At 32.0% G+C, this 13,005-nt stretch overlaps 1 protein-coding gene across 2 annotated transcripts in view; it reads right to left on the reverse strand.

The window, feature by feature from the left end:
- Window positions 1–1,080: 1,080 nt before the first annotated feature.
- The window catches only part of LOC118187541 (F-box/WD repeat-containing protein 7-like), a 45,074-nt gene continuing 33,149 nt past the window's right edge, over window positions 1,081–13,005 (reverse strand). For both annotated transcript variants that reach the window (XM_035357783.2, XM_035357784.2), the window contains exons 10-11: window positions 9,004–9,214; window positions 1,081–2,335 (exon numbers count right to left, since the gene is read on the reverse strand). In XM_035357783.2, the coding sequence (XP_035213674.1) occupies window positions 2,067–2,335; window positions 9,004–9,214 (480 nt within the window). In that variant the 3' untranslated portion in view covers window positions 1,081–2,066. The remainder of the gene's footprint in view (window positions 2,336–9,003; window positions 9,215–13,005) is intronic.

Raw genomic sequence — 13,005 nt, forward strand, 5'->3', positions numbered from 1 at the left:
TTCAATCTATTAAGAACCTCTATGCATGTAACAATATTGTCTGCTAGATGTAAGCTGTTTTTTTCTTTAGTTTTAATATTTCTTCGTTTTCGAAATAATTTTAACTAAATAAACATCAATTACATATTTATCTTGATATTTTGAATCGTAATCATTCCAATAAGGAGAGAAATTTCTGCCCTGGACCTCAATAGCTTTAGATTTACTGTTGACGTAGTAACTTTGGCAGAATGCCTTTTGTTTGCTGTGCATTTAAATAATTACTAATCTTCATATTGCACTACATCAGCAGCTCTTGCAGTGTCCTTAATGGTTAAGTTTTCGCCTAACACTGCAGTATATGTGTTAAAAATTACTATGTGAAACTTTGTTAAAAATCAATCTATTACCGAACAGTATACATAATATACGAATAAAGTGTTTCCCCCCATAAATCAAATATGTATTTAATACGAGGGAATTTTATTTTTCTTTCAATTATTATAATTTCTTTCTAGAGAGTTCATATAGTTAAAAAATAAAGCATTTCCATAAATCCAAAATTCAATGCACACGTCTTTTAACGAAATTAAGCAATGAAAATAAGTTTTTATTTACCAATCAGTTATTAATTATGAGTATTTATTTTTTATTTTAACAGTTTACACAATCCATTTCAATAAAATAGGGAATTTAATTTACATAGGCTTTAAAAACTACATTCACGATCCCTTTACTTCATTGAAACAGCTGGAACACATTAAGTAAATAAGCTAGAATCACGAGAGAAAGAGGCAGTCAAAGGTAAAAAAACCCTATTCAAAATCACCCTCTAACGGCGATTCTGCTCGGTTCCTAAAACGAAATTATATATATATATATTTTAAATGGCATAAAAGAAAAGCAGCATTTGAACGCATGAAACTAGAAGAGGATAGAAAACTTTTTTAATTTTCTTATTTTGTCTTTACAGAAATATTTTTAATCAGAGAGATTAATTGTATACAGGCTTAATATACACATTCATTAAAAAAGAATGCGCCAATTAATTTCGGTGGATTTGGATTACCAATATTATCATAGGATAGCCCTGATTGGCTATTTTTGATTTTTTTTTTTTTTTTTTTTTTTTTTTTGAAAGAATTAAGTATTTTACACTTTGTGCTTATATGTATTAACCCTTGAATGAGTCCTGTAGTTGCTTTGATTCAGAAAAGATTCTCAATATGTTTTGTTAATATTGAAAAAATAAACCTAAACAAATTCAAGTTTTAATTGCATACTGTGTCTATATAAACACACTGCTAAAATTTATAATTTTGAATTTTTCAATTAATTTAGATTCCAGATTTTTTTTTTTCAACTATACTTAAGAATATGTCCTCTCTAAATAAAATGAATTACCTAACCTATTTCAATGTAAATACTGTTAAATCAGTATGTTACATTCATCAGAAGTAAACGTATTGCTTCTTAAAAATATATCTTGTACTGTATGATCTTTTAAATTAATGGAAAAATTAGATACATTTAAATAAACAACTAGCTTATTTTACATGGCAAGAACCATCAATACGAACGGCCAATTCTATTCAGTTCTAATGCTGTGAAAGTAAATTATGTCTAAAGTAAAATAAAGTATCACAAGAGCAAATAACAAAGTAATAACTTTATAAAATAAAGGCAATTTATTTACAATATGGCAGGACAAAATAGTATTCTGACAAAAAAAAAAGTAGAAAGCAACTGTGTCCAGCACAATGAGCAAAACTATTGCAGCACAGAAACGAGGGAACTAGTGGCTACGCTACTTTTTTTATATCAGTCATAAATCAAATGTATGAAATTTCGTCCAATGGTCTCTCTTTGCAATGATGAAAAAGCAGGAAAATATGAAGATCATGACCACATGACCTGAAACAAACTGAATCACATTAAAAATTTTTTCCTTTGAACAAAGTCTTATTTCTTCTGCAAAAATGAAGGTGACAAGTAGCACCTTCCAGAGTATTTCACTTCATTCTTGCATATATGCAGGCAGTTTTTATAAGTTCATTAATTGTTAAAAATTAGCACAACTTCATTAATTATTTAGGATCTGATTCAAAATCTAAAACAAGGAGTTTTGTTTCTTCAGTTCCATTTCTGCTTCCCACCGCACATATTAATTTAGTACTTGATGCTCTTATCCTCCAAACAACACCTCCACTGCCACCACTTTCTAATGCCACAATGTTCCTTAAAAATTCTCCAGTTTTTAAGTCCCATAATTTTACAGTTCCATCATCTGATGATGTGACAACAAATTTATTGTTGAACTGCAAGCTCGTCACAGCACTTTGGTGTTTGTTAGCTCCTGAAAATAAAAATGCTTATAAAAAAAAGTATTCAGATAAAAATTAAATGGAATAAATTTCTTACAAGTTTTCCTTACAGTTTCTCAAGGGTTTTTAAATTACTTCTGGAAATTCAACTTTTATTTTTTCCTAACCATGCACATGAAACTTGTCATCACATCAAGCATAAATAATTAAATACTTTTATGCACTTCCTATGAAATACAATAAAATAACTAATAATAATAAAAATTTGGTTTATGTTACTCATAACTGTGAAGCAAATGAAACATATATATGAGGGGTTCTCAACACTTTCTGCAATTCCCTATTCCAAAACTGGAAAAATACATACAAACATTTACATTACTTATTATGTTTTAGGAATTAAACAAGAAAAAGTACAAAAAATTAACAAACACCAAAACTTGAATAAAAGCAGTTTTTTAATGCTCATAAAATAAAACTTTAAATACTTATATAGCAGGTAAATGCATTCATGACTGCATCCCCCTTGAAACTATGAAATTCAACCCTTGTTGAGAACCCCCTCATAATTACGACACATGCAACTAAATCTTAAACCAATAAAAAGATTATGTCATTCAAAATAACTATAATTCCTTAGGGTGTTTTTTTAAAATGAAATGTCTCGATTGAAATATATTCAACTGAAAAAAGCATTTAACTAATACAGTTATTTACTTAAAAACTGCACACTCATTTTTGAAGAGCGAGTTACACTTCTAAAGAGATGGGTGATAGAACAGTTATATTTCTATACAGAAAAACGAACAGCTCACCAGCAGGTAACGGACTTGAGCAAGAAAAACAAATTGCAGTAATTCATGATTTGCTTTCTTTTTAATACAGCAATTTTTGTTTGAGATTACTACTTTTTTATTATTTGAGAGGACTGACCATTTTTCATTTCCCAGACTCTGAAGAATGGGAACCCTGTCTTAGAACTGGGAAGGGAGTTTTGAAGCTTATTATATTAAATCAGTTTTTTAATGTAGTTATGAGGTCTTCAACCTTTATTCATCATTCTCCGAAAGAATATTAATTCATAATTCAGGGTTCATAGCCACATTTTAGTTAAAAAAGTAAGCACCTATAAGCACTTTTCAAGCACATTTTAAGGAAAAAATAAGCACCTGTCTAATTACATTATACACAACTGCATAACCTTAAAAGAAAAATTAGACTTGTAATTTAAAATATGAGCAATGCAATATTTATTAAGAGAATGAGCATTACCTCAACAATGGAAAACAATTATTATTTTTTTTAAATGACAGTTCAATTTACAGAATTAGTTTACAATGAGAGGAAAAAAACTATGCAGAACTAAACTATATTACAAGATTTAATGATGATATTTCAGTTGAAAATATAGAAAATAAATAATAATAAGCCATATTAATTGTATTCATTTGGCACCTAATAATAAATACAATTTATTTTTCCACTCATATTAATATTTAAATAATTTAACTTAAATCAAAATTCTGGACATTTTCTAAATTTTCATTGCATAACAGTTTTCCCTTAACATATATTCCAAGCAAAGTAATTTATGTAAAAAAGAGGCACATTTCTGAAATCAGAAGACGGGAAATTGCTTCATGCAGTCATCCTTTAACAGTAAAAGCTTAACTAACCCGCATTCTCAGAAATTCCCGAATATTCCAGATAGTAACTGGAAAATGAGGAGTGAGAGAGATTGTAGCCGTTCTTTAGATTTCTCGGCCAAATAAATGATTTTGACGTTTCGATATGTGCATCATATAAAAATAGACCAACGGAACTGAGAAATATTCTGCTTAGAAAGTACAGTAAAACTGTTTTAAGTGTTCATAAACAAATCTCAGACTGAACATCAAAATTAATTATCAATGCAAAATACCGCAAACGTTATTGCGCAATACGGCATAATTCTTCCATATGTGATATTACGCAATCGGAATCAACATCTGCCGGTATTCGGAGAATAAAGAACTAAATAAAGGCGGAAAAAAAAAGAGACTTACTAATCTGGGGTGTTTCTGATTCTAATTTTCAACAGACTGTATTAAATTTCCGGAATAGAATCAATCTTCGCTTGGGTTGGGTAGACCGCAAAAACTTTTAGTCCTATTTAACCCAGATTGGACAGTGACAAAAAAAAAAAAAGTCCGCTGCTTCAATATTAGAGATTTTGCGGAGAAACTCCCAACCTCCGTACTGTATAATGTATTGGCAAAGAAAATGAAATTATTTTGACTATTCGATTACTTTCCTTTTATTTAAGCCATTCCAGATATTATTCCTTAGAAAGCTAATCTGTGTAAAAACACACCCATTTTTGGAAGTTTATCTATACTTCAGTAGTTACTGCAACTGTATTATTATAAATATTCATACATATGCTCATAATATAAGCATAACGATCATAATAAACATGAATATGAACTGACCACGCGGAACAAGAATGCAAATTATTAAAATCTTGATAAAAATTCAAACTTGTGCAGTATTTGGGTGCGAGGAAAAGAATACTAAATGTACCGGAATTTTCTACCGTTTTCAATTCTTTGGCCAATAGAACGACGTGCACCTGTCTGTACTCTTGCACGCACCATAGGTTACGTTAATGCAGATGAAGGGGGGGAAGCAATTTCCGGGAGTATGATTCACCATCTGACGTTGCATATAAGGAAGAAAAGTTGTTTATTTACGAGGGCTATCCAGAAAGTAGATTACGTTTTGGAATAAAAAAATAAACAAAGTATAGGAAACAAATTTTATTATATACAGATGAAAGCCACACTCAAATACTACTTTTCTACATAGTCACCATACAAATTAAGGCATTTATCGTAGCGATGTACGAGCTTGGAAATTCCTTCGTCGAAAAATTCGGCCGCCTGCGCCTTCAACCACTTCGTTACCTCTTCTTGCAACTGTGCGTCGTCATCAAAACGCTGCATAGCCAGCCACTTCTTCATTGCTGGGAATAGGTGGAAGTCGCTCGGTGCCAGGTCGGGACTGTACGGCGGATGAGGAAACAACTCCCACTTAAAAGATTCAAGAACTTTACGAGTGACATTTGCCGTGTGGGGCCGGGCGTTGTCGTGAATCAACAAGATCTTAGAGCTCAACATTCCTCTGCGCTTGTTTTGAATTGCTCTTCTGAGTTTTTGGAAAGTTTGGCAATACCTTTGAGAGTTTATTGTAGTGCCTCTTTCCAGGAAGTCCACCAAAATTACACCTTTTCTGTCCCAAAAAACAGTCGCCATCATCTTCCTTGCCGACATTGTTTGCATGCATTTCTTGGGTTTTTGGGGAGAACTTGTGTGCCCCCACAGCATTGATTGCAATTTCGTTTCACAGTTCACATGTTTCACCCATGTTTCGTCACCAGTAACGATGCGATCGAGTAAAGAGTCACCATCCTTATGGTAAGCGTCCAAAAAGTTCAAAGCTGCAGCCATTCGCTGATTTTTGTGGTCCTCTGTCAAGATTTTTGGAATCCATCTCGCACAAAACTTGTGGTAACCAAGCTTTTCGCTGATGATTTCGTGCAACAAACTTCGCGAAATTTGTGGAAAACTCAAAGAAAGTTCCGTTATTGTGAAATTTCGATTTTCACGGACTTTAGCATCGACTTTTTCGAGAAGTTCGGCGGTCACTATGCTGGGTCTCCCACTTCGATCTTCGTCGTGAACATTGGTTCGGCCATTTTGAAATCTTATGACCCACTGACGCACTCCACCTTCAGTGATAATGTTGTCCCCATACATTTCATGAAGCTGCCGATAGATTTCTATCGGTTTACAGTTTTTTGCAGTCAGAAACCTTATTACTGAGCACACCTCGCAGCTCGCGGGATTTTCAATTAACGCAGACATTTCAAACCGTCACAGTATCTGAACGGAGCACAGCACGAACCTCTCACTAGCACGGCTAGATGCAGACTGAGCTGCGCAACGCTCTGACCCCAAGATGGCCGCGCTAGCCCCGCCCCTAGCGGACACAGACGGAAACGTAATCTACTTCCTGGATGGCCCTCGTAGTTTCGGCCTTGGTACGGGGAAAAAATGCGTGTTCATTAAAAACAAAGGATTAAAAAATAAGCACTAAAAACAAAAAAATAAGGGCTTTAAAGAAAAAGTAAGCACCTATAAGGGCCTTTATATTTTATTTTCAAATATAAGGACTTATAAGCACTTGTAAGGATTGCTACGAACCCTAATAATTTCTTGAGATGTAATCATGTTTGCAATGTAATAAATTTTTAAAACTGATAGAGTTATGATTCAAAATTTAAATACAAAGAATACATCTTAAAATAATAATGTAAGACCTTTATTATCTTAACATTATTAAACCATTCTCTCAATAACAATTAAAGATTTTACATATTCACACAAATAATACTAAAACTTCACTTGCCTATGTGCAAGGGAAAAAAGTACTGCTGAAAAAATAGCATGCCTTTTTATTTATCAAACAACATAATAAAAGGCTGTTGCTTAAGACTTACTTCTTTTCCAATACAATTATTCGGTCTACCAGAAAGTTCTGTTCAATTAGAAAATAACACAAAATACAAATTTTTCTTACTGTAAATAAACTTTATTAAATAATATAATTGCCATTATTATTATTGACTTCTTGCCAGCATGACGGAAATTTGTATATTCCATCTTTGAAAACTGTTGCATTTTTTGATGCAAAAAGTGGTACCAATTCTTATTTGATATCTCCATTTTTGAATTTTTGTGCCCTTCAAAATAATTTGTAAGGACAAAAACAAGCGATAGTCAGAGAGTGCTGTGTCCATGGAATATAGCAGATGCGACTAAATTTCCCAGCCTAGTTCTACAATCTTTCGACAACTCCTCAAACCAGCATGTGGCCTAGCATTATCATGATGCAGCATGCTGTCCTTCTTTTAAACAGTGGTCTCTTTTCTTGGACTGCTGTCTTTAAATTATCCAGTCGCTGACAATATTTCTTCCAAATGAGCTTTTCATTTCGGTTTAAAAGCTCATAATGTATTGGTCCTCGAATGTCCCACTATATACAGAACATTCTTTTATTGAGAGTCAAATTTGGTTTAGAGGTGGAAGGGCTAGGTTTTCCAGGCTCACTATCTGCCCTTTTCCTTACGATGTTTTCGTAGGTAATCCATTTGTCATCCCCACTTATCATCTGTATCAAGAAGGGCTCGATTTTGTTCCGAGCAAGCAGAGATATGCATATGATGACTCGACCATCCAAATTCTTCCGACTTAATTCATGTGGCACTCGTCATGAATATTTCCACACCAATCCTATCTTCCGAATATGGTCCAAAATGGTTTCCTGAGCTGAATTAAGCGTTTCTGCAATCTCTGATGTCAGAAAAGGATCTTGCTCTAACATGGTCTTTACAATTGTCATCAATCATAGATGGTTGCCAGAATGTGGCTTATCAGAAAGGTTGAAATCACCCATTTCAAATTTTTCAAACCATCTTCTGCTTGTCTTATCAGAAACTGTACCTTCACCAAACACTTTCAATAAATTTCCACATGCTTCTGTAGCACTTTTTCCTCGTTGAAATTCACATAAATGAACTTTATCAGTAGCCGTGGGTACACTATCGCTTCACACTTAAGTGAATCAACTTTGTTTAATTTGATATGTCAGTATGTATACATACAGCAATAAAAATAGAGAGATGAACATACGCCAAATAAATGTGTGCTTAGGCATCAAAAACTGTTGTCATCGAAACGGACAGAACTTTCCGGTAGACTGAATATAATATAAAAGTTTAATATTGATTATTATAAATACATAATTTACAATAAGATTCCAGCAGTTATTTACACTGGAGTACATTCTGCTGTATTCAACTTTTCACTCTAACATAACATGAAGAATTTTGAATTTTAAAGTAAACCATTTCTGTCATATGTTGTTTCATGATATTTTTTAACATTTTTATCTCTTATTATTTTGAGTTTAAAAATAGTATTATATTTACATACTAAAATAATCCACTGCCACCTATAAAAATTATTGTAATTTAAATGTATAGCTATCCAAAGAAAGACCTCAACCATAACTGCTGAAATTGAAAAAAATATTTTCTTTTAATAGTGCAAATTTGACTTTTTGCACAAATGAAAAAGAATGATAAATACTGATTATGCTCAGAAAAGATTAGTTGCTATTTAATCTCCTTTGGCTATCATCTCAATCAATTTTCTATTTGAATTCAAGCTCTGTGTATCAAAGATTCTGAGATCAGTCAACCTTCTCTCAAAAAGAAAGAAATGAAATGGAGTACAAAGTAAAAACTTCTTAAGAAAGAAATCAATATAACTAATTATTTTAAATTACCTACTTTTTTCTTCCTAATGACATGTTCATCAATAATTAAATGATAGAAAAAAAACATTTCTAAGAAATACCCCAGTGAACTTTGTGTACTGCAAACTACTACTATTTGCAAAATCTTGATATTGTATTACATATTAAAAAATTCACACAGCTTTTTAGCCCTTATAATATGAATTATTTATAAATAAGAATCAAAAGGAATTTACTGGTCAGCTGGTAAGTAAATAATCAGTTAACTCTTTCTTTTACACAGATATCAACAACAAATTTACAATAAGTTTATAATGTTACTTATTCAATAAAATCTCACCTGCTAAAGTTTGAAGACACTGGCCATTTGTTATGTCCCACACTTTTACAGTAGAGTCAGCATTACCAGACACAAGAGTATTGTTCCGCAATTCCATTCCTGAGGTTAAAGACTGATGACCCATCAATGTGTGCTTACAAGCTCCTGTTTCTACGTCCCACACACGGATAGAAGTATCCAAAGATCCACTAACCACATGAACACCATCAAACTGAAATATAAATTGCACAGAATTTGGAAAAAGGATGCATCATCAAATATAATATTTATAAAATGTGCCTCCATACCTATTACTAAAACCCCTTAAATATCAGAGCCCCATTTTGGAATCATACGTAAGAAAGCTTTCTTATGATTATCGAAATATTAGAAGGTACTACAATTTTTGCTAACATTTACCCATATTTCTTCCTTAACATAGTCACTGCTGGTTGTGTACTGGCATGGAAAATTCAGCATCTCACTGTTTATCCTTTAGTTCAATCAGCATCATGTTTTGAATATTGGCATGGAGTGAAGATTAGACATTAGTTGTAGATATATATATGGTTTTGAATTACAGCAAAATTTTGTTTCGTGCAAAGATTATACATGAATAACATTTTGAAGTAACAATGCAACAATATTATTCATTTGTAATATATATACCTGTTTGTGATATAGTTTCATACAAAAATAATACACACTATTACTTATTTTTTTAAATTTATTTCATTTTTAAATGCCATGAGTCAGCAAGTAATTTTGTATTGTGCAAATATTTTTACCTCTAGTGGCAATCGTACAGTGGCATGTAGTTACAAAATGTTCTGATTAAGCAATGATTTAGCAATGAGTGTCATACATATAATCATCATTTACTACCTCGTTTAAATCACATTTTTTATAATAAGTAAGTTAAGAAAGCTGAATTTTATAAAAGACACTGCTAGCGCTATACATGCAGTGTATCATCAATGCACTCACGCACACAAAAACGTACTGAATGAACAATGCAAGATTTAGAAACTTCCAGTAACATAATAAATAGATTAAAATAAAATAAAGTCATATCACATAATCAGAAATATGCTGAATAATTTCAAAAGAATCTTTTAATGAAATAGTAGATACAACACATTATAAAGACATCTTTGTTTCTTTAGCTTTAAAAGCACAAACTTGGATTCATTATCAGTTTCAAAATAAATATAACATACATGATAAAATTTAAATCCAAAATACCTTTAGATTATGCTTTCCACTTTTGCCTAACATTTAATATTTAAAGGAAAATTCAGTATTTTTTCACATGTCTGCTCTAATAAAAATAATAATAAAAAAAAGTTACAGGGTTGCTATGGCAACCACCTACAGTTTCAGACAATTTCGGCTTTCTGGGGAAGTGGCATTTTTAGGGAAATGTTCAACAAAATGTTTGTTTATGCTCTCAGAAATATTAATCACTTTCACAGATGGTTATTAGGAAGGAAAGGAGGTAATTAGGTTATTAGGAAAGAGTTAACTATTTTTTGAAACAGATTGTAGAAAAATTTTAAAATGGTTCAATTATATGTTTAAGCCTCTCACTGCGTACCTTTTTTTTTTTTTTTTTAAATCAAAATAGGTTCAAAAATTGCATTTTTTTAATTACATATTTCAAATCTACATATATTTTAGAGTTAAAATACACAAAAATTTTTTGTAAAAGAGTTTTTATTCAATATAGAATTAGATCATAGAAAAAGGTTGTCAGAATACTGAAATTGAAGAATAATGACAAAAAAGGGAAAATTTTGAAAATTAATATTGGTTAACAATAGAACGGCAGTAGGGGTCATTTTGACCCCTGAACACTTTTGACTCTTGATTACTTTTGTTTTATTGGAAGAAATCATTTGGAATTTATTGACTTTTCCTAAATAGATAACAAATATTTGTAAAACAAATTTCAGCATTCTAAGTTTGTTAGTTTTTGAAATAATGTCATGTATTCCTAAAACGGCGGACGGGGGGTCATTTTGACCCCTTTTACTTTTATCTCTCTTTCTGCTGCAGGCATTGTAAAATAACCCATGAAAAACATTCACTGATAAGGATTTCTCGACTGCATTCATACTATCTCCCCGAGGGATAAAAACCTGGGTGGTCTCACTACTTTGTAATGTCTACATAAGTTGTTGTTCCTTTGCTTGCAATTATTTATTTGTTTGAAGAAAATACTGCAAGGAAGGTAGATGCAGGGATTTTCATGCTTACATTTTTTTTTTTTTTTTTTTTTTTTTTTTTTCAAAAATAGTTTATTTTACAGATGTATTTTACTTACTGCAGATGATAACAGTTAGGACAGATGTTTTCTTGGTAATCCCAAATCAGTGTTTCAGTATATATGAATTCTGTCAAGTTCACCTTTCCTTTACGCAAGAATCACCTTTCCTTTACGCTGCGAGAATCATATGCTAAAATATATTCCCTATCGTTTTCTGAGAGTCTGATATTTTTCAACTTTTACAAAATATGCCTAATAAGCGGAAAAGAGGTCTTATGGATGAAGAAATCAAAAAATTGTTGCAGGAGCTATCTGAAAATGAGTCTGACAGAGGTGAAATTGATAATTTTTCTGTAGAAACTGAAGATGAATTCCAGACAAACTATTAGTGAATCCGAGGACAGCGAAGTAAATGAAGAAGAACTCACTAGAAATAAACGAGCAAAAATGGATCAGGGTATTTGCAAAACTGTTTTTACAGCTCCTGATAACACTATATGGAATGAAATAAATTCCAAAAATTCAGTCTTCCCTGTGTTCCTACTTATAATGTTCCAAAAGAAACAGCAGGACTAACATATTTTGCAAAGAGTCATGTTTCTGAGGACAGCGTCTGGTGCTTTCAAGCTTTTTATTGATGATGATATCTTGCTGCATAGAAAGAAATATACAGAATCTGAAGCTCATCGGCAACTTGGAAATAAAGACTGGAAGTTATCTCTGGCTGAGTTAGATGCTTTTGTTGCTATATTGTATGTTTGAGAAGTAATAAGAGCAAAGGGCTTAGATTTATATTCCTTATGGTCCGAAGCGTGGGGAATACCATTTTGGAAAGAAACTATATCAAGAGATAGATTCAAAGAAATAAACCAATTTTTAAGGTTCGATGAAAAGACGCCAAGATCCGCTCGATTACAGACTGATAAATTTGCTCTTGCATCAGACATGTGGAACAAATTTATTGAAAACTGCAAAACGTGCTACTGACCAGGATAAAATATTACAGTTGATGAACAATTATTCCCATCTAAAGCTAGGTGTAAGATTTACACAATATATGCCTAATAAACCTGACAAATTTAGAATAAAATTTTGGTTATCTATCGACGTTAGTACTAAATACCTCTTGAATGGATTTCCTTATCTAGGAGAAGATGAAACAGCAAATCCTCAATTAGGTTTGTCTGAAAATAATGTCATAAAATTAATGTCACATCTAAGCAAAGGGAGGAATATTACCGTGGATAACTATTTCACTAGCATTAAATTAGCAGAAATGCTAAAATAAAAAATATAACTATGGCTGGCACAATGAAAAAGAATAGAAGAGAAATTCCTATATCTTTGAAAAATATGCGTAGTAATCTTTATTCATCGACAATAGTGGAACATGATAATATTACACTTACCATCTATGAAGGCAAAAGAAACAAAAGCGTTTTTCTACTGAACTCATTATTCTACTGTGAAAACTGAAGACACTCTCAAGAAGTTGGCCGATTCATTAATATTTCACAACGCAACAAAGCATGGTGTGGATATTCATGATCAGATGTGCCGAAAATATTCAGTTAAATTGGCTTTTAGAAGATGGCCCGTACATAACTTTTTCATTATTTTGGATCACGCAGCTTTGAACACCTGGATAATTTATAAAAGTGTTACAGGAAACACCATTAAATGGAGAGATTTTCGACTGAAATTAGGAGAAGAGTTAAGAGTGGTACATATGGCTTCAAAACTCCCAAAGATTC

This window comes from Stegodyphus dumicola, chromosome 6 (genome assembly GCF_044657685.1).
Source record: "Stegodyphus dumicola isolate Sdum_Otavi_A_Nest chromosome 6, ASM4465768v1".
Taxonomy (NCBI): Eukaryota; Metazoa; Arthropoda; class Arachnida; order Araneae; family Eresidae; genus Stegodyphus; species Stegodyphus dumicola.